Here is a 25933-nt window from a genome sequence, read left to right as displayed (position 1 = left end):
ACCTAGCGCTATCGATAAAGGGCCCGATTTGGTGATCGCTTGTGACGTTGCGCCAGAAGGCAAACAAATATCCTCGGCTTTGTCCCCTCACATAGTGTTTAGCCATGATCACCGTCCTGCTCCGCCACGAGCACCACTGATCCGGATGCATACACGATGGCTGCGTGCCCCTCGATCGGCAGCGCGTCGGATCTCTACACCTCATCCGCCCCTTGACCATGGAGCGCAACCGCCGCAACGGTCTTTCTCCGCCACGGCGATAAGCCGGCAGTCCGCAGCGACCGGCGCATCCGAAACACCAAGTCCACCTCACAATGGGGTCGGCAGCAAACCCGACAAAGGCGACGGGTCCAACGGGGCGAGCGGCGACTCGACACAGCCGAATCACGAACCCGGCGATCATGACAGCAGCCTGAGCGAAGCCACGGAGGAGAGCAGTGTTGCCGCAGATGATGCAAAGGCAACCAGCGACGGCCAGGGCCGCCGGAAGCGGAGCAGTCCGACCTCGCTGCGATCGCGACTGCTGCGGAACCGGACGGCGCAGGAGATGCCGCCGTTGGAGCTGCCCAAGTCGTTCCTCGAGCACGCCATCACAAGAGTTGAAGACATGCAGAAGGCATGTGTGCCCGCGAGCCAGGAAGAGCTGGCACTCGTCGACACATACGCTGCAGAGCAGTTCAGAGACCGGATAAAGGGCCGGCGGCGGACAATGCGCCAAGAGTCCCTCCCCGCGTTCATCCTTGAGTCCAATGGGTGGGACGATGTTCAGATTGAGCGAGCGCTGGCCGATTTGTCCGATGGCAAGACGGATCGTGTTCGACGCAGGGGCGACCTTCTCGTCGCGGCGGCGTACTGGCGTCTTGCGGGCATCTTGCATGCGATGGACGACACCAACAAGACTGCGACGGCGGTGCTTGAGAAGCTACTACAATCAATACCAGGCGCTGCGGGGCTTGAGCTTGTCCGGTACCACGCCAGGAAAGGCAGGCTGGATCACGACATCATTGAGGACTCGATCGACTCGGATTTCTGCGACTACCGCACTGTTGCCGCGATAGATCACTCCTCCTTCGAGGAGCTGCTCGCGGCCATGAGATCCGACTTGGAGGTCAAGCCGCCGCCCAAGGCGAAGGGGATGAACGGCCTGCAGCGACCTGCCACCATCGCGAGGTTGGACTTCACGGCGGGCTCAACCATGCCAAGAGACGTGATCAGCTACGCGGCGCGGAGCCTCGAGGCGGATGTTCTCTACTTGTCTCCTCAGTCTCTGGCATTTACGCTTGGCAACTACCTCGGGCAGGACATTGCACGGTCACCGAGTATGCTGACACAGCTTGGATTCCGGGCAGCCCTCAACTCGGGCAGGGTCAAACCCCGGAAGGTGGAGGAGGCCGAAGATGACGAGAGCGGGTTGGCCGGCCTCCCGAAGACATTCACAATCATGCTGGGCCAGGACAAGAAGAAGAGCGGGTCCAAGTCTTCGCCACTGGCCTTGATGGACCAGTACCTGAATGGCAGCAACGGCCAGGAGAAGAGCGACGAGCGCTGGGAAGATCTGAAGCTCAACACGGCGCTGGAGGAGATTGTGCATGCCGCGCTGCCCGAGGATCCGAAGCGGCCACTGGTTGTGCATGTGCACGACTTTGTCGCGCTGAGCATGGACTCGGAGAGTGGCAATGCTCTACTCGCGAAGCTCCGCAAGATCATTGACAATCTCTGGCTAGACGGCCGGAAAGTCGTCCTGGTCGGCACGTGTTCGACAAAAGGAGCGCCCGGGCCATACCTTGATGCAGTCACATCGACCGCTCTGAGCGAGCGCGTACTTAGCGTCGTCTCCTTGGCGTACACCCTGCCAAGCCGAATCGAGCTCGAGCTTGACGATGACGACATGTGGCCGCCCATCGACGCGGCCGACTTCTGGGTAGAGAATATTTCGAACTTGTCCAATGTCCTCGCGGCGCTTGTCCCCGAACATGCCGACGCACTGAGCGAGATTCCTGGACACCTCATGCAGGATCCGTTGTCAGCCTTGGATGATTTGTTCTGGAAACTCGAAGAGAGCTGGACGACAGGAGTCCTGACGCTCCCAGAGATATACCGCATTGCGACTGCCATTATCGGCACGTCGCTCCGCCCCGAACAAGTCACAAGCATGAACCACTGGCAGACCATCGTGTCGCTCGTCCGAGCAAACGACTTCGCAACAGAGCGGCAGGCCTCGGCGCTGAAGCGCCACCTCAAGGCCCACGAGCGCGCCACCCAGGGCGCGGGTGGGAGCAGCGGCAACGCCGGCGGCATCTTTGCGGCGATGGGCAAGGTCGCGAACCCGCAAGGGTCCGAGAACTACGAGGAGCGACTACTTTCCGGGCTCGTGCAGGCCAAGGACATCCGGATCACGTTCAAGGACGTGCACGCGCCGAAAGAGACGATCGAGTCGATCCAGATGCTCACCACCCTGTCGCTGATCAAGCCCGAGGCCTTCTCGTACGGCGTGCTCGCGACGGACCGGATACCGGGCTGCCTGCTGTACGGCCCGCCGGGCACGGGCAAGACCCTGCTCGCCAAGGCGGTCGCCAAGGAGAGCGGCGCGAGCATGATCGAGGTCAGCGGCGCGAGCATCAACAACATGTACGTCGGCGAGTCGGAGAAGAACGTGCGCGCGCTGTTCCAGCTGGCCAAGAAGAAGAGCCCCGCCGTCATCTTCATCGACGAGGCGGACGCGCTGCTGGGCACGCGCGGGCGGGACCGCGGGAGCCGGAGAGAGACGCTGAACCAGTTCCTGCGCGAGTGGGACGGCATGGACGACTCGACCAAGGCGTTCATCATGGTCGCCACGAACCGGCCCTTTGACCTGGACGAGGCCGTCCTAAGGAGGCTGCCCCGGCGGCTGCTGATTGATCTGCCCACGGAGAAGGACCGGGCTGCCATCTTGAGGATACACCTGAAGGGCGAGGAGATGGATGCGACGGTGGACCTGGACCGGCTGGCCAAGCAGACCCCGCTGTATTCCGGCTCGGACCTGAAGAACCTGTGCGTCGCGGCCGCGATGGCTGCTGTCCGGGAGGAGCTGGAGGCTGGTGGTGTCTTCCTGGGAAGCCGGGAGCATGAGCATGCTGAGGCCGACCAGTCGTCGTCGTCCTCCACGTCTTCACATTCACCTTCACAACCACCATCATCCTCGTCATCCTCATCATCCTCGTCATCCTCGTCTCCGTCACCTCCGTCATCCTCCGGGCCGGAGCTCAAGAGGCGCATCCTCAACAAGCGGCACTTTGACAAGGCCCTCAAGGAAATCAGCGCCAGCATGAGCGACGACATGGCCACCCTCACCGCGATCAAGAAGTTTGACGAAAAGTACGGCGACGGGATGAAGAGGCGGCCCAGGCGGGGGATGGGGTTTGACATCCTCGCGGCGCCCGGTGCCGGAGGAGGAGGAGGAGACGGCGTGGATGTCAATGAGGGCAGGGTGCGGAGGATGTAGATCACACAAGACAGACAGACAGGCAGCCACGCAGACAGACAACTGGATGTTTTGTTTTCTTTGTCTGAGCGAAGATACAACAGAGCGGTGACGATGTGGTGAAGAGGTCGCACCAGCCGGCAACCGTGCACTGTGATCAGGCGCTGCTGGGGTCGAAGAGTGTGGCCTGGAAACATCTCCCATCGGGGACTTTTGACGATAGTGTGCAAGACAAAAGACAAATCACATGTGGGAGGGATAGAACACATTTGTACCAAAAAAAATAAAAAGCCCCCGAATTATAGCCATAGAACAATGAAGGCGCCGTCTGGGTCCTGCCTCAAAAAGGACATTACGATGGGGGGTTTTGATTCACGGCCGGCTTAAGCGCTGCGCGGTCATTGACGAGGATGCCATGGTGTCATAGAGAATGCAAGTGTCAAATGTCATCATAATCAAAAGACAACAACAACAACAACAACAATCACCACCACGCATGGCTTATTGTCGGACAAACAAAATTGTCTGATCAAGTGGGTATCTCTCGTCATTTCAAATTTAATGATTACTGCTCCAGTACTCTCTCTCCCGTAGGCTACACAACTTCGCCAGTGCCTCTTTTTGCTGCCCTTCCTCATGCTTGTGAATTAGTGCGATGGGTATATTGTTGTCAATCATTCGTAAACGTGATTCATGTGTTTTGGGTGCGGAGTGATGGCATTTCTCGTGGTGTGAAATGGTGTGACGTGAATGTTAAAGTGCCGATTAAATCGCGCGGAGATGGTTTCAGATGGTGCTCAAGACGTGGCTGCCGTGGCCAAAATAACCTCTCTCACATCATCCCAAGACCGGCCCGTTGTTGCTCACGGCACTGCCGTTCCTCTCGTGGCCGAACCCAAGGGCCCGCTGTAAACTCTTCCTGATTCCCTTGGTGGCAGCTTCATCGTCCTGCGCAGGACTGGTGGCGTCCATGGCGCCTTGCTGCTGCTCAGCATGGGCTCCGGCACTCTCGCGCCGGCCCAGAAAACCCCCGAGACTGAGTCTGCGCCCAGTATTGGGCTTGCCTGCGTTCGTTCCGCTGCTGTCCTTGCGCTTGCGCCGTACTGCTACCAGGGCAGGCGGGTCCATGGCTCGGGGTGGCCATTCCCCATCCCGCTTCCAGCCGACAACGCAAGACTTGATCACATCATTCAGGTTGATTGGGCACGCGGGGGTCATGGAATGGACGACAATTTTGTCGTAGATGGATGGGTAGCTCGCTGGCGTTATCGATGCTCGCATGGGGTTTGCTACTGGCAGGAGGGGTCGTGCTATTGGGAGAAGAGTTTCCACGGGGAAATTGGAAGAGTCCTCGCTGGACTTGGGCCCTGTCTCACCCTTGGAGTCGCTGTCCGAGCTTGATATTGCACTGTTCTCCGCGGAGGTACGCGTTCCCGTGCGGCTCAAGCTTTTCGGAGAGGCTAGCGCCTGGTTGTCGACGGGCGAGAGCGGCGTCGTGGGGCTGGTAAACCTCCAGAGTGAATGCCGTCGAGACGACTGAGAGGCGGGGGTGGCGGGCGCAGGCTTGGGCCGTACTCTGACGGTCCTCGCTTCTGTCCAGGCGTCTCTGCGCGCACTGAACCAGGCCAGACCATAGTTCCACTCCATTTCCTCGCGATGGGCCTTTCTGCGTTGCGCCGCCCTGGACAGCTCATTCGCGAGGACCGTGGCGCCTACCGCATCAGGACTGTCGAAGCGGTACGCCGCGGGAGATATTGGCTCATCGTCGTCGGAAAAGTCCGAGGTCCAATCTACTCGTCGCCGGTAGTGGTCGTTGTCCTCGGACATTGTGCTGTATGTGGAGACGGCATCGTCGTCGTCGTCGCTGCTCGCCTCGCCGGCCTCGACGTCGACGTCGACAGGCTGCGCGACAAGATCGTCTGCTCCTGCCTGTTTCTCAATGCTTGCGGATTGGGCGTCTTGAACGGGCGCCTGGACGGTATCTGGCGGGGGGGTTGTGCTGGGCTGAGTGATGATTTTCTGGAGCGGTGACGGAGCGGTAGGGTCGGGCCAGGAAAAGTGCCAGTCGGTGCGGATGGTGTTGTCGAGGTAGCGGCGGACGGCATTCTTCTGCTTGAGCTTGTCCTTGCTAATGAGGTCCGGGTCGCCATAGTCGAGATCAGAGCCGGCGGGCTGCTGGTGGAGCTGGCGCCTCTTGGAGGACTTGTAGAGGTTGCCAAAGAGCATGGCTGCCGGGGGGTGGGTGACGACGTCCAACGCCGTCCGTCGTCGACGTCTCGAGGGTTTTGTCTCTATGCTCAATGGGCTGCGGTGACGATTGGGAGGTGAAGAGACGGGCAGCGAGCAGGAGAGGGAGAGGGGAGCGATTAGGACGACTGCTGGTGGGCAGTCGCGTGTGGAGAGGGCGCGGGCAAGCGAGCGGCGGCAGGGATGGGAATAAGTACGGAGTGCTCGAAGTGCGCTAACGGGTGGTACGTATCGGGTCTGCAGGCGGCTCGCGCAGTTCGCGATTGCAGTTGCAGGGCGGCGGCTGGAGAGCGTGCGTCGCAGCGGGTGTGGAGTGCGGGGGAGGATGCGAGCGCCACCCAGTCAGTGCTACGCCAAGTCGAGCGGTTGCATGTACGGGGCCTCGAGACCTGTACCTGGCTGTGACGGGCAGGCCCTGCAGTGGTGGTGGTCTACACTTTATTAAGTAGGGCCCAGTGACGACAAGTGGCGGTGGTGGTGGGTGGTGGTGGTGATGGGGGGCCACGGGCACATGAGCGGGTGAAGGGAGCGAGGTGAGTGATGGAATCAATCCGTGGAGCGAGAGGAGACGAGAAGAAGCACGAGATCGGAGGCGACGAGGCGGCTGGCGGGATCGGCGCGGGCAGGAGTCAGTCATGGCTGGAACTGCAACGAACACCTTAACCCCACGCAAGCGTGCCTGTAGGTTGGTGGCTGTGAGGCCAGGCCCCGGGCCGGCCGCTCTGGGCATTTGATTGCCATTGCATAAGGTAACTAGGGTACAGTATTGGCATCTCGTCAAGGTCCAGCCGCTCTGGCTTGGCCTCTGGGGGTGTCTTGGCGGCGCCCAAGCAGACAGACCCTGATTGTCATCACCATCTCTGTCTCTCTCGCACTCCACTGTCCGCCTGACCACAACGCCCATCCCAGCTAAAGGTACCACCACTGGCCCGGCGCCCAGACCGCCTGGCCAACTCTAAAGGTTTGAACCAAAACAGCATCCCCATCCGCACATGCATGTGCAAAGCTCCAAAGTTCCCAGTTCGCTCGTGCCCGGGGCCGGGGACGGCGGGATCCTGGCCGCCTGCCGACCGTGCTCAAGTGCAACTTGCGTGCCCGCCCTCGACGCTGGCCGAAGCAGCGAGCGAGCGAACGAACGAGCAGGCAGGCGGGTGGCCACCTCGAACCACCATCACGGGACTCCGTCGCAGCCAGTCACTTGTCGTCAGATAATTGCCGCAGAGCACAAAACATATCATAATCATGGTCACACTCCGGACACCCCTTGCGTGTCACAACACCAGCCGGACATCCCCGCACACTGGGTTCCAAAGCCCAATCCCCCCCAAGCTGCTTCATCTCGACGTTCCTTTGGCACGCCACCGCCTCGGTCGCCTCCGTCTCGAGTCAGCCCAGCTCCCGCGCTTACGACGACAGGCCCCAGCTACAGGTCCCAGCTACAGGTCCCTTGCACAATGCAGTCATCCCGCTACTAATGACAGCACGGCACGAGCCCGTGATGCCCGCCTCTGCCCCCTCCGCCACCTCCTCAAGAGTTTGCCTCACAGCGCCTCGTCCAGGTCCATCTCGTGCTCGAGCAGCATCCTCGCGGCCAGACCTGCAGTCCCATCCAGGCGCCGCATGTCGATGCCCCCAATGGCCTCACCACCCGCCGTGTACGACACTGGCTCATCCTGCAGCATGTTTCCCATCACCAGCGTACTCTCTGGACCGCCGGCTGCCACTGCGGCGGCACCGTCTGCGCCAGCACTAGAGGAAGCTTCAAGCAGGCTGCACGCCCTAATGAAGCCGCCAGACTCCCTCACGTGCTGCCCGACGCCACCGCTGCACAGCGCATCCACCACCCGCTGCCGGCTCCACAGCACGTCCTTTCCCGCCCGTGCCGCCACCGACAGATCCTGCGTCGCCGGGCTCGATAAAGACGATGATCCCAGCCCTATCCTCTCGGCTCCCTGCGACGCTACGCACTGCTCTTCCTCGAGTGCCTGCCGGAATGCCTGGATGCCCGCCCCAATCCCAAACTGGATTCCCATCCGCCACAGTTGCTCCGAGTCGTCCACTGACGGGTACTTGGACATGTCCTCCTCGAGCGCCGCCCAGATCGTCGGCGGCAGCGTGTTCGCCAGTGTGGTGCTGCCAGTGTTGTCACCAATGTCGGACGAGGTGTTTGCCGTGCTTGGCGTCCTAAAGGCTGATGACGCGAGCACGGGGCCTGTCTGACTGGACGGTGAAGCCGAGGAGAAGCTGCCAAAGAAGCTGTCTGTCGGCGTAATCAGACCAGGCTGTGCGTGCTGCGCGCCCATCGAAGAGACCTGTGAGCTCGCGGGAGCATCCTGCGTGGCCTGTGCATTTGAGGCGTCGACCTGATGATGATGATGAGGATCATCACGCAAGGCGAAGCGGTGCTGGACGAAACCGGTCGCGGCGTCCTGCTGCACCTCGTGTCCCGCTAGGCTCTTCCGCAGGACGTCAAAGATGAGAGGCGCGAATTCTGGCGTCTGCAGGAGCTGTTTGATGAACTCGGTCGGGTCGATCAAGCCGTCCGCCCTCGGCACGCTGGGGGTTGCGTCGATGCTGGTGAGCTGGGATGGTGGTGGTGGCGGCGGCGGCGGCGGCAGATGCTTGTCTGCATATTGCGTTCGTGCGCTCGTGGGAGTCACAACGTTCTCGCGAACAAACATGACTTCGTCGTCGTCATCGTCGTCGTCGTCGACTTCATGATCTTTAGCGATCTCGCCCTGGTTGTGGTCGTTGTCTTGGTCGGCATCCTCAACCTCGCTCTCGTCCGTGATCATGACGGGCGTCGTGTACCGCATGGCCACTTGTCTTTCCCTGCGCTGGCCGAGTTGTTGTTTCGGGCAGGGTGTATCGGCGGTCGTTTGTCTGCGGGACGTTCCTGATGGTGGCGTCCAAAACACTTCCTCCTCCTCCTCGTCCCCCTCCTCTGATGGGGTCGCCGCGCGCAGCCTCTTGTGCAGCGGTCTGTTCAGGTAAAAGTCCGGCGGGGCCCGGTTCTTTGGTGTCTTTTTGGTCGCCAAGCTCTTGGCCATCAGTCGGGGTGCCTGCGGTTCTGGAGTTGTCGCCGTGGTGGTTGTTTCCGCCACCATCATCTCCGCGCAGCCCTTCTGCGGCGAGGTATGTTTGTTGTTGCGGAGATGCATCCTTTCCGCACTCGTTGTTCTTCCGGCTCTCGGGACCGAAATGCCAGAGTTCCGGATCTGGCAAAGTCGCGACCGCCGTTGCCCCGGTGAGTGAAAGTGGCCGCTGTTGCCCCGGTGCCTGGGATGTGCTCTTTGCGCTCCGCAGCGCCGAGAGAGTAAAGACTGGAGTCCTGTGCTATGCCTTAATGCTGGTGTGTGAGTGTGCGCCGAGCGATATGTGAATGTATTCTGTTGTAAATCTGGAGATCGTCGCGAATCTTCTTTTGTCTTTACACATTGGCCGTCTCTCTGGTCTCGTGTTTTCTTCTCGCTGTTCTCCATCTCCAAAAGTTCTAGCGAGCGTAATAGCAGGCTTTATATGGTACTGTAATTAAGCTAAGGGCCAAGCTTTTCCCCCAAGAGTCGGTTTCTTGGCTGCCTCATCTCCTTGCTGTCCGCGCGCGCGCGTGCCTGCACGGATGTGTTCCCGAGGTATCTAAGGTGAGGTATCTAGGTATGGCCATGCCTGGCAGGTATTCACAAAGGGGGGAGGACGGTGATGATGATGATGATGATGATGATGAGTGATGCCTTGCTTTTCAGGAAGATCCTGGGCCATCGAGTGAGTGAGGGTGCACGGCCGACCGGCCAACTTGCACATATGCATATCCAAGCCGCAAGGAATCAAGTCATTTCAAGAAGAACTGGTGAACGCTGCGGTGCCTGTGTAGTGGATACTGGTGTTCATGCGTACGCTCGGGCCGGTATTCAAGATTCACAGCGCGGCCTTTGTGTATGATGGCACGAGGTTCAAACGGCAGAGTGGCAGGCACGTAGGCCAGCATGGCAGCCAAGACTCAGGAGGAGAAAAGAAGAGAGCAGATAAGACCAACCTTCACGATGATGATGCTTTTTCTCGGACAAACACACAAGACGTGAGAGGCGTGCCTGGTTATATCGGAATATTGTTGGCCGGCCAGCTTTTCTTTGATTTCATCTAGGTTCAAGGGGTTGGCCAACCAACAAAGGAGAGAGAGGACGGGGTCTGCGAAGTGAGCGGACGGCGCCCCAGGTGCCTAAGGCCAACAACGAAGAAGGTCGGAGTAAGCAAACACACAGAAAAACACCCTTCGTGTTTGGAGTTCTTCGCAGTTGATAGACTCCCGATCCACGGTGGCACGAGCGGCAAGGCACTTAGAAATAATACCGTATGGGCATATCACAAACACAGATATCACGAAGACACAAACATCACCATGCCATGCACATTGCGAGTCGCATAAGAATCATTATGCTTGAGATGTGGGAGCAGAGGTATCGAGAGAGCCCAAAAGTTTGTATTGGAGCGGAGCAGACCAGACCCTTCGTGGACTGACTACCGCAGCTATGAAATTCTCTCTCCCCTAAAACCCAATCTGTAACAAGTACTGAAAGACAGCAATGCAGGGTATATATGATGCTGGACAGCGCGAAACACAGAGAATTAAACAGACACTGGAAAACAAACACTCTGTCTAGTGCCAAACAAGGTACGAGCTCGACCCTTGAAACCGCTGGCTGGTTGCAAATATGCTGCGCGCGACAAGACCAACAGCTTCAATAAACAGGACCAATCCAATCTGGAAATATAAAACCAGCACCGAAGTCAAGACCGATTTTGGCCCACATCAACAAAAAGCTGGACCTTGAATCAAAGCGTCGAGGACAAGCGACAAAAGAGCATCGTCATGCCCAAGTGTCAAGCAATCGTGCCGCGCGTCGACAGTTGAGTGATGCCCGAAACCACCTCCACAAATGCGGCTAAGCGATTCCGCTGCTATTCCTCCTCAGAGATTTCTGACTCTGAGTCCTCTTCTCCCATAATGTGGAATTGTTGGACCACCGGAGGTGCTGATTTCTGGTAGTCGAGCGAGTGTGCCGCCGCCACCTGATGTTGCAGCACCGTCCAGCTCTGAGCAGTGCCATCCTCCTCCTCCTCCTCCTGCTCTTGATCTTGCTGTTTTTCTTCTTCCTCTTCCTCCTGGCATGAGAAGAGGCCGTCGAGATGCTCGGTCGACGGTGTACGCGGAGAAAGCGGCGACGAAATGGTGGTGTTTGTATCCGCCTCCTGCTCCTCCTGCTCCTCGTCGCCATCGAAAAGGTCTTCTATTTCTTGTTCGAGTCCAGCCCAGCGCTGTTGCTGCTCCTCCTCGCTCTCTCTCTGTGCCTCGGATTCAGACTCGAATAGGGCAGGGATTTCCTCGTCGAGCGACTCCTCCTCTGGTGCCATCGGCGGCGTTTGCTCGCGGAGCATGGTCTCGTTGTTGTTGGGGTGGCGTGCGTTGACGATACCACCAGGAGCTCCAGCCCGGTTGGAGCGGAGGTCTGCGATCGTGACATGTCCGAGAGACGGATCTACGATCTCAAAGGGAGGATCGTCGTCGTCTGAGTTGCTCGACGGCTCCTCGTACCGGCGCAGGCGCATGGGCGGCGGTTGTACACGACGGAGCAGGGACGAGTCATCGTCATGATCGTCGTCCTCACTGTCCATGTCCAACCACGCAGTGTCCATCTGGAAGTCCGTGTTCGCCCAGGGTGCCTCCTCTGTGGGATCAGGGAACGGCTGGAGCTGATCCAAGGTATTCTGCTGCTGCTGCTGGTCGAGGAGCAACAGAGCCGGGTTGATTGTGCCGTCGCCATGAGCACCACCACCGCCATAATTGCCAGTCATTGCAGCTGTCGAGAGTCCAGCCAGATTCAACTGCTCTCGCCCCTCTGCCTCTTGTTCCTCCCGCTCCTTTGCCTCCTCCTCCTCCTCTTCTGCCTCTGCCTCCCGCGCGATCCCGGCCGCGATCAAGCTGTCCACGAACTGCTGCTGGGACGCCTCGGCCTCCTCGCGGTCCTTCTGCGCCTGCGACTTCTGCCACGCGTACCGGTCCCCCACCGCGCCCAGGGCGTTGTCGAGCTGGTGGCCGAGGCTGCGGGCCTTGTCGGCCTCGCTGATGCCCGTGTTGATGTAGCACTTTCTCTCCTTCTTTGCCCGCTTCGCGGCGATGCGGGCTTCTTCCTCGGAGTCTGGTTCCTCGGGAGGGACCCCTTGTGGTGGTTCTGCAGCGGCAGTAGCAGCAGGACGAGGACGGCGCGTTGTAGTCTTCTTGCGGGTGATGGTGGCGGTGGTGACCGTGGGCTGTGGTGTTGCTGTTGTGGGTGTGAATATGGATGGCTGCTGCTGCTGCTGCTGCGGGATGTGGTATTGGTGGTAGTTTTGCTGGATGCCACTCAAAGCCGGCTGCGTTGGCATAGACACCGGTGCACTCCCGTCCGCATCCTCCTTAGGGAACGTGAATGGAGCAGCAGCAGTGCCGTCCCCGCCGCTGTGAAATGAAGTAGAGGCCGATGTGGACGCAATATTGTTGTTGTTGTTTCCCGCACAGGATCTGTTCGCCTTTCCAGGGCTGCGACTGTTGCCGTTACTGTTTTTGGGTGCCCTCTTGCGTTTGGCTCCGGCTTTGCTGGCCACGGGTGGGAGAACGGGGGCTGGCTCGTGGCAGGCCGGTCGCAGGTAGAATGGCTTCTTGGAGTCATCACTGCTGTTGATGCCGCCACCACTGCTGGTGGTGTTGATGCTGCTACTGCCGCTGTTGTCGTTGTTCAAGCTAGTGGGCGTGACGCTCCGGACGAGAGACATGCCTCCTTGGATATAAGTATTTGGCAGAGTCTGGTAGCCAGGAGATGCTACCAGGCTTCCAGGCTGAGGGGAATGTATCTGTCCCGGGCCTGGCGTGTAGACTGGCTGTGCAGCAGTGGCCGTGTTGTGCAGTGTAGGCATGGCCATGGTCTGGTTCGTGACCTTTGTCGTAGGCATGACCTGTCCCGTCGTCGCTGCTGGCATGGCGAAGAACGGGCTGGGATAACATCCAGTCTGCATATTGGCACCGTTCTGCAATATCCCGCCGTTCATGTTGGGCAGGGGAAGCCAGCCGGTCTGGTTCTGGTGGTGGTTGTCCGCCATCTTGTCGCGAGATTGTTGGTCCTCGGTCTCTCTTGGGGGCGATTCTCGATGGTCGGCCGGTTCTTAGTCTGCCCTCTCAAGTCAAGGCACAGCGCGGCGAGCAGCTTGTCGGTCGAAGCCGTTCAGGGGAACGATCTCGACGAGACAGTGGTGGAGGAGGCTTCCACTGCCGGATGCTCGACTATGCTTTCTCTAGTTCTGCTCCGCTGCTCTCGAGTTGCCGACGTGCTCGTGGACGGCAATAGAGTAGTCTCCGTGCAAGTTCCGGGCTGACTGGGCTTGATGGGTTCTGTTGACTGTCAAGGAATGGATCTGTGAAAGGCAAGGCTGTGTGTGACGATGGGTGTGCAAAGGAGAAAGCAGTGAGAGATGCCCATTCACTCTTTCTGTACACTCAGGACAGCGCTGCAGAATTTTCTCCCATCCCATCTCCGAAATGGCTGTTTGGACGGTACAAGCAGAGGAGGCATCGGAGTTAGGCTGTACCACGCGCGAAGCATCAGAGGCGGGTGACGACGACGGAGCAACCCGCCAGACCCAGGTTGGCCCGCGGGCTGGGACTTATCGCAGGGTGGTCGTGGGAGAAACCATGACCACAATTGTAGAAACCGGAGCAGTGAGTGTCGGGGACGAACCCCACGGGCCATGCGAGACGCTTCGAACTTGACGTTGGAACCTAGTCGCCGGTTGGGGGACGGAGAAGACAAGATGACCACACGCTTTGCGACGCACCCTCTGGATAGCAGACGGAAGCCACAGTGGCCGGGTCCTGGATGGTGTCCAGGTCGTTGTTGCGATATGTCTATGGGAAGCTTCTTCGGGCCGCAGGGAGCAACTGCACAATTTGTTTACATCACCTTGTGTCAACGCCAGCGCTTTGTGGAGTTGAAGATACCTTAACGTTTCAAGCTTAAAAGAACAGTTGACATCACAGCACTCGACAACAGTCTCCTTCGTGAACTCAAACGCTGTAGTCATTCCTAGACTTGCTAGCGAACATGACGGTCCTGAAGCAGCCATGCTGCGCACCGGTCACTCATACGGTGCAGGTTAAGCTTTTCCTTTCTATGGTACCAACACCGCCCCCCCGTCGAGATGGGCCCGCGGTATCCAACTGATTGGGAGTATCACTGAGGTGTTTGAAACACATTGCGCCGATTTGATTTCTACCAGACCCGATGATTTCCTTGTTGCCGTCCATCGACAGCCATTGCGTCCTATACCCTGCCTCGCTATGGTCCATCCTAAGACACCTCCTCGACCATCTTCCCACTTTTGAGACCCCCGGGCACAAACACCCTGCCTGGCGGTGCGGCGAGCATCTCGTCTGGCACGGCCACAATGCTGCCGGACTTGTTGTTGACCCATCTGACAAAGATCGGGTTGGCCCTCTCTTCCTCCTGAGCCTGGTCCTCGGCCAGCAACTGCTTGCGGTTGGTCTTGGGCGCCTGCTTGTGCAGCAGCTTGTGGATCGTTTCCATCTGTGGTACCTTGGTCAGTGCATGGGAGAGAAGTGCTGGTAGTGTGCACGCCGCTCACCTTGACTTCCTCATTTCGCTTTTCGCTGAGGTTCCTCCTCCGACGAGCCATCTCAGCCCGTCGCATGGACAACTCTTCCGCAGTGAAGACCTTCTTTGCTTGCACCTCTGTTACATCGTTAGTGATTTTGGTCATACCGAGCCTTGTGATGACATTTGATGTGCACATACCATCAGATAGCTTCATCAGCGAACCATCCTCGTCATCTGCAAACCGGGCGCGTTGGCGCTTCGTCATCTTGTCGAGATCCGGCGAGCCTCCTTCGCTTCCCTCGTCGTCGCTGTCCATCTCCTGAGGCTCTTCCTCCTCCTCCTCATCTTCCTCGCCGGCGCCTGCACCCTCGTTGTCGTCATCCTCTTCGTCCTCTTCTTCTTCCTCGTCCTCTTCTTCTCCGCCGCCGACGTTGACTGTGTCCTGGATTTCATCCGCATCACTGTCAAGGTCGCTGAGTTCCTCATCGTCGCTCTCATCCTGCCGTGCCGCCGCTTTGGTGGTGGAAGCCCTGGCTGTCTCCCTCCCCTTGCCAGGGACGCTGTGCCGTGCATTGGCCGGCCTGGCAACCTTGACGGTCTGCCTTGGGGGCGGGGTCGGGTCAACTTCCATGTCGTCTTCGCCCTCGGCATCGAGCTCGTCATCTTCCTCGCCCTCGGCGTCGACATCCATGTCCGCGTCCACGACGATCTCACCGTCGGCATCCATCATGTCGTCGTCGTCTTCCTCCTCCTCGCCCTCGGCGTCCAAGTCGTCCTCGCCAACGGCATCCTCGTCGTCGCTAGAGTCCACTCGGTAGCTCTTCCTCTGCGACCGGTTCCGCTTGCCCTCGAGGATCTCGCCCCCGACAAAGTGTTCTCGGCCGAGTGCCCGGCTGGAGATGCCGCTGCTGCGACCACCGCCATTGGCTCCACGCGACCTGTCTGGTGGTGACCGGGCTGTCATGTGAAAATGAGCAAGTTAGTTCACCCGGTTGGTTACCCCCCAGGATGAGTCAATATACGGGAGTTGGAGGGGAGGCTTACCGTCTGAGCGGCGTGAGGGGCGGGCAGACATGACTATACTGTCAGTTGACCTGCTCACGGCGTTTTCGCTGTCGACCATGTCAGTGATTGCCGTGTTTGCTTTTTGGGCCGCGACGCGGCGGGGGCGAGTCGCCATGGCGGGCAAGGTGTGGCAGTTGGAGTCGAGCCAGGCAATTGCTGGTGCTGGATCGATGCACCGAGCGCCGTGGGCCAAAGCGTGGTGTTTAGCGGGCACGGCGATTGGGCTGGTGCTTGGAAGAGGGGAATGAGGCTATTACGGCCAACCGGGAACCAGCGAGCGCTCTTGACTCCTGCGTGGCAATGTCGAGGCTCGTAAGGTGAAGTTGATGGTGATGGCAAAGGGGTAGGTGCGATGTGTCAAGTGGGAGGTGTTGCGGCGCAAGGTGGCAAGAGCCAGTGGGTGAGTGAGGAGTGAGGGAGTGAGTGAGTGAGTGAGTGAGTGAGTGAGTAGGTGGGTGGATAGTGCTCAGGTGGGATGAGCCGAGATGAGTTGAGATGGGCGGATTGATATTCCCCAGGCAGTCTGTTTGAGTTGTGAGAGACGGACGGCAATTGACATGTGTGTCCCTGGCTGGGCTGGCGGCGGTTGCTTGCGCGCGCGCGCCACTCGGCCAGGCCAATCGTCGCCGCTTCTGTCGCATTCCCGCGTCGATGCTCCATCAGACTCATCTTGGCTCCCGGCTCACCACACCCACGCCGACTGGCGCGATAAGTAGCACCACCAGCAGCGCACTCGCATCTGCTCTATCCTATCTGCCGGCCTGCCGCCAAGCCAGAACCCGCCATTTTAAACACCCTCGCCGCCGAATCTTCTCGTTCACGACACCCCCAGGCAAGCCTCGACGCGCCTTCTTCAGGACGCCGATGGCCTGTTGAAGCAAAAGCATGTCGGACTCACATTGAGGAAGCAAGGATAAAGTAGCTGGCCGGCCACCTGCTGGATGCCACGCGGCAGTGTCGATCTCTTCTAGTAGGCGCAACGCTGTGCTGTGCTGTCTCGCTCACGGCCTCAGGCAGCACAACATGCACAGACAGAAGAACCTCGTCGGATGGAAGCCTCGCACCGAGTGGTCCGCGTGCTCCGTGTGCTGCGTGGTTGGCCAAGGCCGTTCTGCCAGGGGGTCCCTGGTGTCTCGCGTCGTCACTTGAGAAATGCTGTTGCCGGAGATATGCCTCTCGGGTTATAACTCGTCGTCTGGGCAGTTCTTGGATATTCTGCTCCGACGTCGCATATTCTGGCGGTCGACTTTCGAGGCTTGGGTCTGCTCTGCCCATGTCTCCGCGGGCCACACGGGTGGACCACGCGACAGTGCGGAACAGTGTGGCCAATCACATCACACCAAGACCCACCTCCAACCCAGCGACAGCTGGGACCTCTTCAAGCTGCAGGTGAAGCTCAGCCAGCCTCCCATTTGTGAGCTTCCAATACCATCATCATGGATGATGCAGTCACACCTTGACAGGCCAAACAGTCAGCCATCTCAACAGGGCAAAGAAGCTCTCGCGGGGCACGCGGCCATTGGTGGGTAGTGCCAGTGCTCCTACTGCTTGGCACCTGTTTGTTGTTCTACCCTCTGACATTAGGACTGGCTGTGTTGGCTTGTGTGGTGAATGACCAATAGATGGTACTCCTTCCACCTTCGACCATGGATCAAGAAGATTAAGGGACTTGTTCGCTCTCCTACACCTAGACTCGATACGTAGCCTCTGTCGGTGGAGGATCCCTGTCAATGTGCGGCCATGGCTTAGTACTTAGTGTGGCGTATGGGCGTAGCTTTCCACCCCGGACTTGCCGGCGGGGAACTGCTGAATTGCGAACGTTGACTTTTCGCCAATTTCAGCCTCCATCTTCGGGGATCATAGGCCCTGATTAAACTATGACCTCGTCGTCTCCGAATGCTGCCGGCTTTATTTTAGTTTATTTTTCTTCCCCTTTGTCCTATCTTCCCCTCCCTCGAAAAGAAATAATTGATTCAAGTCGTCCAAGCTTAACTCACTTTGAACGCCGATATAGCACTTTACTTGGCCGTATGTATCCTAAAATTCCTAGGCTCACCTCGTGAGCTTTCTAGTTGGGAGCTGGCGGCTGACGTCTGATGATAGAAATACGTGCTAATTTTATGACTACTCGCCATCGACGGAGTATGAGTGAGAGGGCTCGAGACTACTGCAAGCGGCATTGATGGATGAGTTCTGGTGGGAAGACTGTCAGCATGAGTGCAACTATGTCGTCACTTGCAAGAGTGTCCAAAGGAGAAGAAAAGAGAAGGAAAGAAAGAGAGACAGAGAGAAAGTGTGAGCCATGGATGGCTGCGTCACTCCCTCCCAGCGCCGGAACGTGAGATGCGACAGGAACTTAGCATGAAATGAAAGGTGTCTCCCATAAAGGTGTCGTGGTGACACGTGCACGGCCGGGCCATCTGGAGAGCACCCCCAAGAGCCTGCCGAGGCCAACAACAACGTCAGGCGCAGCAAGCACAGGACAAAGGAGTCGTACCAGTCTCGCGCGTTGACTAATAAAAGGGAAACGAATAGACTGCGATGCGTAATTCGTGTCGAATCCGGGTTTCGAACAGACGGGACGAGCTGCCGACGGACTGGCCGCACGAGGGCAGCATATTTGGCGTCCTGACAAGCACTTTGCTGGCCAGGACTGCTATTCATGCTCTGACAGGCCCAAGCTTGAGCCACAGCGGCAATGGTCAACGGCGGTGCTCGAAGTAGCATTGCTCGTGTATCCCCTTCTTAGTGAAGTAGGTTTTATGCAGACTTGAATATTTTCTTATTGACTACATGATTATTATCGTAAGTTAAACGAGACCAGGGCCAAAAGGCTACGAGGTAATGGGGCTGTTGTGGTGTACGCAACAGGGTCCTGGTCTGCACGAATGCCACGCCAGAGCAAACGGTGAGAATGAATGAGAAGCCGTGGGGATTTAGCACCCTTGAAAGTGTTGGGAAAGAGCAATTGTGAACGGCTGGCAGCCATGGAGGGTTTTGCTCCTGGCAGTACGTGGTACAGGTCAAAATGAAGTCGTTGTGGATGCTCCCACGGTGTCACAACGAAGTAAGGTACCAGGCACGCAGGTATCCCAAAGTACCTCCAAGAATGCCCACGGCAACCCTAGACGGGCAAGCTAACGAATGCGGGCAAGGGGTCCCCGACCCTTGGAGGTTGTATTGGTTGACTCGCGGGAACAAGCGGGTGCTTGCAGGGCACGCGGGGACAAGGTTAAATAACCCCTGGCCGACCTAGCCCAGCCGCGCCTAAAAAGCTTAAGCAAGGCATCGGACTCTGACAGCAACCACGTCCTGGATCCAGCACGACCCTTGAAAGCACTTTGCTGCATATTGTAGACCTTGCCTTCCCTGGGTCGCTCCGCCGCCAACACGCATTATCCCCACTACAGGATGTAAAGGGTGAGGCGGCAGCCCGCAAGGGGCAAGAGGGATAAATGACAGCTGCTTTGAAGGCAGCAATGGCGAAATACACACAGACAAGAATGGGAACTGAGCTCAGACTCTCAAAGTCCGACGGCATCCTGTAATTTTCAAAACATGATCATGGAGAGGCCAAAGTGATGAACCAGATCTGACTGCAAAGCGGTTCGTATTTCGAGTATTACAATATTAACCAGTATCGCGGGCATGCGTGCCGCCAGACTCGGCCACTCCCACTTCCTCCAAACAAGTAAAACTCTCGAATTATCAGCAGTCATCGCCTTCGCGCTCCCACGCGCCACGCAAATCTGAGCCCATTCCGCATAGCACCAGAGGACTGTACCTGGCTCGTTGCCTGCCCTGGCGCCTCCACAACAGTACTGCCTCCTTGTTCTACAGTGCCCGTGGCCGATGCTGAGGGCGAAGTGGGCGACGAGGGCGAGGACGGCAAGGAGGACAAGACGGGCGGCGGGCTGGAGTTGTCATATCCATAGAAGATGAGGGCGGAGTCTTTCCCGCCACAGAACTCGGTCTGATTCCCGGTGCACGGCATCTTGCAGTCGGCCGGGTTATCAGCGAGCTCGTAGACATTCGTGCTGCTGCACCAGCACTGGTTGCCCGCCTGCAGGCCCGCGAGGTAACGCGATGCGCGGTAGCATGTGTCCTTGCACTTGGGCACTGTCAGGGCGGCGTCGCCCTCGGGCCCGCTGGCGAGGTGCCAGGACTTGGCGCGCTTGGCCTCGTCGACGGCGAAGCAGCCTTCGTGGGACCACCACGTAGGTGAGGGCCGGAGGGAGGTGGTGGTGGTGGTGGTTTACGAGGTGCTGGACGTGGTGCTGGTGGCCGTTGCTGTGCCTGTGGGATGTTCGATCTGGTCCGAGATGCTGTTGTAGCGCTCGAGGGTCAGGATGCAGTACGACTGGTCAAAGGACCACGGCGCGCAGTCGAGCCCGACAGAATGGTTCCACTGGTGGAAGAGCTCGGGCGAGATGCCAAAGTACTGGCGGATATATGCGCAAGACTCGCCGGTCAGCTCGTCGTTATACCAGTCGACGCAGTCGCTCGTCGTGTTGGGATCAGGGAGCATGCCTGGGGTAGCGAGTGCAGACTACACGGGCCAGCCGATATTGGTGCATCCGCAACTCGACTTCCACTTTGGGCAGGAGGAGACTCGCCAGCCGAGCGGTCTCAAGGGTCTTTTGCAGTTGACTCAGACACTGGCAACCAACAACCAACACCTTACCCACTGCCCTTAACAGAACCAACCACGACGATGATGCTATGGGTCTGCCCACCCGTTGGTCTGGCCGGCAGGCCATGCAGCCCCATTTCTCATGCCGCCGTAGCTAGTCATTGCAGGTCCGGTTTGACCCCATTGCAAGGACTTATTCTTCGTCCGACACATATCTGAAATGAGCCCTCGAGCTACCTCGACTAGGCAGAATCTTGCGTCTACGTACCCTACGGGCAGGGGAAGTATGCTGAGCAGCGCGTTCCCAATTGCCTGGCTGGACTGACAACAGCACTGCATGACTCCCAGCTGCTAGGCTCCTTCTACTCCGTGCAGAGGGCCGTCGCTGAAAGACTCGGCACCACTTAGAGAATCAACAATGGCGACCTTCACCAATTTTGTTCAACTCCCATGTGAAATCCGCGTCTGCATCTGGAGTTTCACCGTAATACCGCGGCTCGTTCCCTTGATCGTAAGGTCGAGATGCTATACTGTCTCGCTCACAGACGCCGAGCAGAAGGAGCCAAGGGACTTCGTCGGATACGATTGGCGCGACTGGCTCCAGATCAAGCACGTCAAGTCAAAGACGCCGGTGCCTGCGATATTGCACGTGTCCCGAGAGGCACGTGCCGTGGGAAGCAGGCTTTACGAGAAGACGCATGACACGATTCATGAGTACCTCCCGGTAGAGCAGCAGTACTATACCTGGGTAAATTGGGCGATCGATATCATCGCCATCGACGAAGGGGGGTTGCATGACTTCTTGAACTTCCGGCATAAGATTCAGCGCTTCCGGATCGTGGCGGACAACAGTGACGAGTACTTCAACCGCAGCATGTCACCCCGTTTGTCCCACTACAAGAACCTAAGGCAGGCGTTCATTGTGTGTGAGAATGGAATATCACAGTGGTCCGACGTGCTTGACGAATACAACCTTTGGTGCAATCGGGAAGAGGTCTACCTCATCGAGCCAGATCCAGACTATATCAAGACCGAGAAGACCGACGACTGGGACTGGCCAGACTACTGGGATCGAACGCTTGTCGGGCCCCGCCGGATGGTCAGGGCCGTGGATGCCGCCGTCTACTACGAACGCAGACGCCGCGAGACAAGACCTGCTGCCGATGCGGCTGCCGTGACCGCGTTTAATAGCGGTGTCGACCCTTGGGCATATCCTTTCACGGGGGATGAGCCCACGCTTGAAATGGTGCTGGCGATGCCGACTCCGCCGGATAATAAATGTGCTGCGGAAGAGCGCGTGTCTCTCGAGATTCCTGAGTATCTTAGACGAGAAAACAGGAGATCCGCCGCTTAGGGGCTCGTTTGTCTGGTTATGATGCTGGAGACCTCGACCAGCACGCAATAACAAATTAGGTTGTCTTGAGAGGCCTACCACCATTACTTCAGCATGTGGTCTGTCATGTACCTTCTTGGAGTAATATCAAGAATGCTGTAGAGTCTTATCTTAGAGTTGCTTGTCAGCCATAAGAGGCTGCCGCAATGAGGCCAGATTACATTGTACGGCCATCACCTATCGGCAGCGCCTGGTTGTGTCTTGTGAAAATGAGACTGGCGGTCGCGGAAAAGGAGAGCATTAAACGCAACCGCCTGTGACTACCGCTATGTCTTTGTAGCACATTCACCACAGCCTCGACCTCTTCTACAGACGGGACAAAGCAAGGGAGGACACAGGCATCTGCCTCAAAAAGGTATCGCACAGACTCGGCCATGACTTCATGGGGACTTCCTATTGAGCCACGGGCAAGGATATTGGGATGTGAAGAAGGATTGATCTGAGAAGGCTGACCCATCTGCCGAGCTTCGTTGAGGCTGACAACTAGTACTCTGATAACAACCCCTTCTTCCACGTACGACCATAGGATCAAGAAAATTGAGGGTCCCGTCCGCTCCCCTGTACACAAGCTTGATACCGCCGAACTAGTAGTTGGGTCGGTGACGACCAGCGAATCCTCGGTGTTGTACGTTTTTTTGTGTATTTTTTGGTTAGTTTTTGTCGAGTTTTGCTGATTATGAAGGCGAGCCAGATGAGAAGATTGTGTTTCTGTGATGTATGTGGGTGGTTTGCCTAGCCTAGGCTGTGTCTGGCCTGCAATGTTACCTCCAGCCTGGCCGATCAAGCATGCACTTGACCAACAGCGTCAGCTTCTACCTGATTGGCCATTTAACCTGACCGATTACCAGGGCACAATGCAAGTGACCATGCAGGACCAAGTCAGCTGTGCGGGCGGTGCCGAATCACAGGAAGGGGCAGATTCGCAAGGCATACTGGTAAATCAGTTCATTGGTCAAGACTAAATACGAATGCCCCCGGCGAGAAACAACTCCCAAGAAATAACCCGCAGTGCGCATCTCTCGCTACGCTGTGCATCAGGCAATCGCGTCCAGAGGCCAGCAAAGAGGACATGGCATGCCTACGTGCCTTCCACGATGCGACTTCTCCGTTTTGACGCCGACAGACTGGTGCTTACCGATTTCGCTGGGGCGACAACCCCGCCTTATGCCATCCTTTCGCACCGATGGACCGACGACGAAGTACTGTTCGAGGATATTACCAACAATACTGCTCGCGAGAAAAAAGCCGGATGGCGGAAGATCGAGTTCTGTGCCCAGAGAGCTGCTGACGATGGCCTGGATTATTTCTGGATCGATTCCTGCTGCATCGACAAATGGAATCAGGCCGAGCGCTCCAGGTCCGTAAACTCCATGTTCAAGTGGTACCAGAATGCGGCAAAGTGCTATGTGTTTTTGCGACAGGTCAACACAACCACCCAGCCGCTTGGACGACAAGAAACAACCTGGGAACAAGAGTTCCGTGACGATGAATGGTTCACTCGGGGTTGGACACTCCAGGAGCTCATTGCGCCATCGTCCGTCGAGTTCTTCGACTCGCAAGGCCGGAGGCTGGGGGACAGGGTGGCACATCGACAACTGATTCATGCCATCACTGGGATACCCTTGCGAGCCCTAGACGGACATTTGGGCGGATTCAGCCAGGCCGATCGATTGAAGTGGGCAGAGGGCCGGATCACAACCGAGCCCGAAGATGGCGCGTATTGTCTTCTTGGCATTCTCGGAGTTGAGATGCCGCTGACTTATGGCGAAGGGAGACAGAAGGCGTTCCTGCGCCTGAAAGAGGAGCTTGATGGACCAAACAGAGCTCCTTGTCTCATACCTTTCTGGAGGAACGACTGTTTCGTCGGCCACGAGGTTGCCCTACACGAACTTGACCAGAAATTGCTCGGAGACCAAAACACACGCATCGTGGCCATCCTAGGAGATGGTGGGCTAGGCAAATCCCATCTTGCCTTGGAGTTTGCCTACAAGACGAGAGACAAGATGCCTGGATGCTCGGTCTTCTGGATCGATGCCAGTAGCACAGACAGTCTTCATGAGTCCTACAGCGAGATTGCTCGGAAACTTCGATTGTCAAGCGATGAGAGCCAGCCGGCAAAAGTCATGACTGCTGTTGACCAATACCTCAGTAGCAAGGAAGCCGGAGGATGGCTACTGATCTACGACAACGCAGACGAAACATCACTGATACCGACTTTAATGAACATCAAACAATCGACACCATCCACACAGTGTCTGGCAAGCTCACAGATGCGTTCCGTCCTGGTCACAACTAGAAATTCACATGTAGCTAGCCAAGTCTGCGACGAGTTCATGCATATGGCCGAGCTGGGAGTTGCTTCCTCTGCCGCTATGCTGCAGGCTTATCTCGCCAACCATATTCCGGCGAAGCACCAACAAGCGGCCATCCTGCAGCTTGCGGAGGTCCTGCGCCGACCACTCGCAATAGTCATTGCAGCGGCCTATCTTCGCGTCCAGGGTATCACAGTAGACGAATATGTGATACGAATGAAAACTTGGCACAATGAAAGAGAAATCGAAGAAGATGATGAAGTCTCGCCAGCAATATCGCCACGTACAGCATCGGAAGATCAATCCGTCAACGCTGCGACGCATATTTCGTTAAGTCAAATCATGAATGACGACCCTCTCGCAGCAGAATCTCTGTTCAGAATGGCATGTCTGCATCGGACAGATATTCCACTCGTTCTACTCGATTGCAACGCCGAAGGCAAGATCGAAGATCGCATGGCACTCTTGAGAAACTATGCACTTATTACGAGACGGCCGGCATCAACTGCAGTTGACGTGCACGACTTGGTGCATCGTGCTGTGCGGAGATGGATAAATCGAAATGGCCAAGGGCCGTACTACCAGGGCTTGTCTCAGCTACATATGCTCGCCGTGTTCCCGAGAGTCGATGACAACAGCAGAACTCAATGGCGGCGACTACTGCCTCATGCCAGGCATATGCTTGCGCACTTCGAAGGAGAAGAGACCGAGTCACGAGATAAGCTTCGCGCCAGGTGTGCTGACGCCCTTGCTCTCGACTGGCGTTTCAACGATGCCGAAGAATTGGACGTACAGGTTCTCGAGTTCAGAAGGAGAACTCTTGGGCAGGATCATCTTGACACACTGTTGAGTATGTCGGCACTAGCAAGGACACTTCTACAACAAGGTCGCTGGGGTGAATCTGAAGGGCTTCTGCTTCAGGCTCTAGAACGTAGTAAGCGAATCCGTGGACAGGACCATCCCAACACCCTGCTTCTGATGTCTGACTTGGCACTGGCCATTCGAAACCAAGGTCGCTGGGATGAAGCTGAAGGACTTCAGCTTCAGGTTCTAGAATCAAGCAAGCGGATCCATGGACAAGATCATCCCACCACCTTAGCTATCATGTCTAACTTGACATCAACACTTTTCGAACAAGGCCGCTTGGACGAAGCTGAAGAGCTTCAGGTTCAGATTGTAGAATCTAGCAAGCAGCTCCTCGGGCAGGACCATCCCACCACCTTGGCTACTATGTCTAACTTAGCATTGACACTTTTTAACAAAGGCCGCTTGGATGAAGCTGAAGAGCTTGGGCGTCAAGTTTGGGATTCTAAGAAGCGGATCCTTGGGCAGAATCATCCCGATACCTTGATTGCTGTGTCTATCTTGGCATTGATACTTTGCGACAAAGGCCGCTTGGAAGAAGCTGAAGTGCTTGGGCGTCAAGTTCTGGAGTCCAGTCAGCGGATCCGTGGGCCGGATAATCCCAATACCTTGGGATGTATCCATAACCTAGCATTGATATTTTGGGAACAAGGTCGCTTGGAGGAAGCGGAGCGGCTTCAGGTTCAGGCTATGGGGTCGAGACAGAGAGCTCTTGGGCAGGATCATCCCGATACGCTGGCGACCATGTATAGCCTAGCAGAGACGTTTTGGCTCCAAGGTCGAGCGGATGAGGCCATTTCACTGCTCGAAAAGTGTCTTTTGTACAGACAACGCCGTCTTGGAGCAACACATCCGAAGACGACTTTCACACGCGAGAAGCTGGAGCAGTGGCAGGCAGAGAGTCACGAGCCGAAGGATCAAATGGCCTAGCAGGGCACTGCTTTCTCAATCCACTCACTGGGTCCCTGGAACTATGTCGTACTTCCATGGGCACCGCCGCGATCGTGCTTGACGACTGTGAAGGGCAGGGGCTGGGCTGGCATTCCGTTGTTGCAACATTCGCATTTTGCATGTAGCAGTCCGCCAGGAGGGAGGGGTGGTTGTATTTTGTGCGACCATGGTGAACGCAAGACCCTAACATAGAATGGTGCCCCGAAGATCCATCCAGCAGTTCATTGCAAGACCCCTAGTAGTTTGGTCTACAACAAGCTCGGTCTCGAGGAAAACAATAATAATAACACTTGCAAAGTTGGATGAAGGCGGACCCACAACATGATGTGGGAGATATGGGGCCAGACCCACTCGACTGTGGAGCTG

General features: G+C 57.2%; 8 protein-coding genes across 8 annotated transcripts; 4 read left to right on the top strand and 4 right to left on the bottom strand.

Annotated features, from left to right (window-relative positions):
- Nucleotides 1-91: 91 nt before the first annotated feature.
- On the top strand, nucleotides 92-3896 carry B0I36DRAFT_333793 (uncharacterized protein). The gene has a single exon (XM_046155268.1). It carries the CDS (start codon nucleotides 146-148, stop codon nucleotides 3479-3481), a length of 3336 nt encoding a protein of 1111 aa, XP_046007308.1. The 5' UTR covers nucleotides 92-145; the 3' UTR covers nucleotides 3482-3896.
- A 302-nt stretch (nucleotides 3897-4198) lies between these two features.
- Nucleotides 4199-5804, bottom strand: B0I36DRAFT_29059 (uncharacterized protein). The gene has a single exon (XM_046151708.1). The coding sequence runs from the start codon at nucleotides 5684-5686 to the stop codon at nucleotides 4298-4300; it is 1389 nt and encodes a 462-aa protein (XP_046007307.1). The 5' UTR covers nucleotides 5687-5804; the 3' UTR covers nucleotides 4199-4297.
- A 2538-nt stretch (nucleotides 5805-8342) lies between these two features.
- On the top strand, nucleotides 8343-9480 carry B0I36DRAFT_333789 (uncharacterized protein). The gene has a single exon (XM_046155267.1). It carries the CDS (start codon nucleotides 8607-8609, stop codon nucleotides 9087-9089), a length of 483 nt encoding a protein of 160 aa, XP_046007306.1. The 5' UTR covers nucleotides 8343-8606; the 3' UTR covers nucleotides 9090-9480.
- A 1155-nt stretch (nucleotides 9481-10635) lies between these two features.
- On the bottom strand, nucleotides 10636-12838 carry B0I36DRAFT_387880 (uncharacterized protein; the record flags this gene model as incomplete). Its single annotated transcript, XM_046161207.1, has 1 exon — nucleotides 10636-12838. The coding sequence occupies one exon, from the start codon at nucleotides 12836-12838 to the stop codon at nucleotides 10664-10666; it is 2175 nt and encodes a 724-aa protein (XP_046007305.1). The 3' UTR covers nucleotides 10636-10663.
- Nucleotides 12839-14082: 1244 nt separating this feature from the next.
- On the bottom strand, nucleotides 14083-15529 carry B0I36DRAFT_367547 (PAPA-1-like conserved region-domain-containing protein; the record flags this gene model as incomplete). The annotated part of the gene is made up of 4 exons (XM_046159486.1): nucleotides 14083-14319; nucleotides 14378-14484; nucleotides 14548-15306; nucleotides 15394-15529. The coding sequence occupies 4 exons, from the start codon at nucleotides 15527-15529 to the stop codon at nucleotides 14083-14085; spliced, it is 1239 nt and encodes a 412-aa protein (XP_046007304.1).
- A 2009-nt stretch (nucleotides 15530-17538) lies between these two features.
- B0I36DRAFT_367546 (uncharacterized protein) lies at nucleotides 17539-19942 on the bottom strand (the record flags this gene model as incomplete). Its single annotated transcript, XM_046159485.1, has 3 exons — nucleotides 17539-17607; nucleotides 19253-19562; nucleotides 19674-19942. 3 exons carry the CDS (start codon nucleotides 19940-19942, stop codon nucleotides 17539-17541), a joined length of 648 nt encoding a protein of 215 aa, XP_046007303.1.
- A 523-nt stretch (nucleotides 19943-20465) lies between these two features.
- Nucleotides 20466-21401, top strand: B0I36DRAFT_353805 (uncharacterized protein; the record flags this gene model as incomplete). Its single annotated transcript, XM_046157243.1, has 1 exon — nucleotides 20466-21401. One exon carries the CDS (start codon nucleotides 20466-20468, stop codon nucleotides 21399-21401), a length of 936 nt encoding a protein of 311 aa, XP_046007302.1.
- A 1004-nt stretch (nucleotides 21402-22405) lies between these two features.
- Nucleotides 22406-25870, top strand: B0I36DRAFT_333783 (uncharacterized protein; the record flags this gene model as incomplete). Its single annotated transcript, XM_046155266.1, has 1 exon — nucleotides 22406-25870. The coding sequence occupies one exon, from the start codon at nucleotides 22409-22411 to the stop codon at nucleotides 25544-25546; it is 3138 nt and encodes a 1045-aa protein (XP_046007301.1). The 3' UTR covers nucleotides 25547-25870.
- Between the last annotated feature and the right edge of the window lie 63 nt (nucleotides 25871-25933).

Source organism: Microdochium trichocladiopsis (genome assembly GCF_020744255.1).
Source record: "Microdochium trichocladiopsis strain MPI-CAGE-CH-0230 chromosome Unknown B0I36scaffold_10, whole genome shotgun sequence".
Classification (NCBI taxonomy): Eukaryota; Fungi; Ascomycota; class Sordariomycetes; order Xylariales; family Microdochiaceae; genus Microdochium; species Microdochium trichocladiopsis.
This window is presented reverse-complemented; position numbering and strand designations above follow the sequence as displayed.

Coding starts and splice junctions, on each gene's coding strand:
- B0I36DRAFT_333793 (XM_046155268.1), top strand. CDS start 146: ATGCATACACGATGGCTGCGTGCCCCTCGATCGGCAGCGCGTCGGATC.
- B0I36DRAFT_29059 (XM_046151708.1), bottom strand. CDS start 5,686: ATGCTCTTTGGCAACCTCTACAAGTCCTCCAAGAGGCGCCAGCTCCAC.
- B0I36DRAFT_333789 (XM_046155267.1), top strand. CDS start 8,607: ATGGTGGCGTCCAAAACACTTCCTCCTCCTCCTCGTCCCCCTCCTCTG.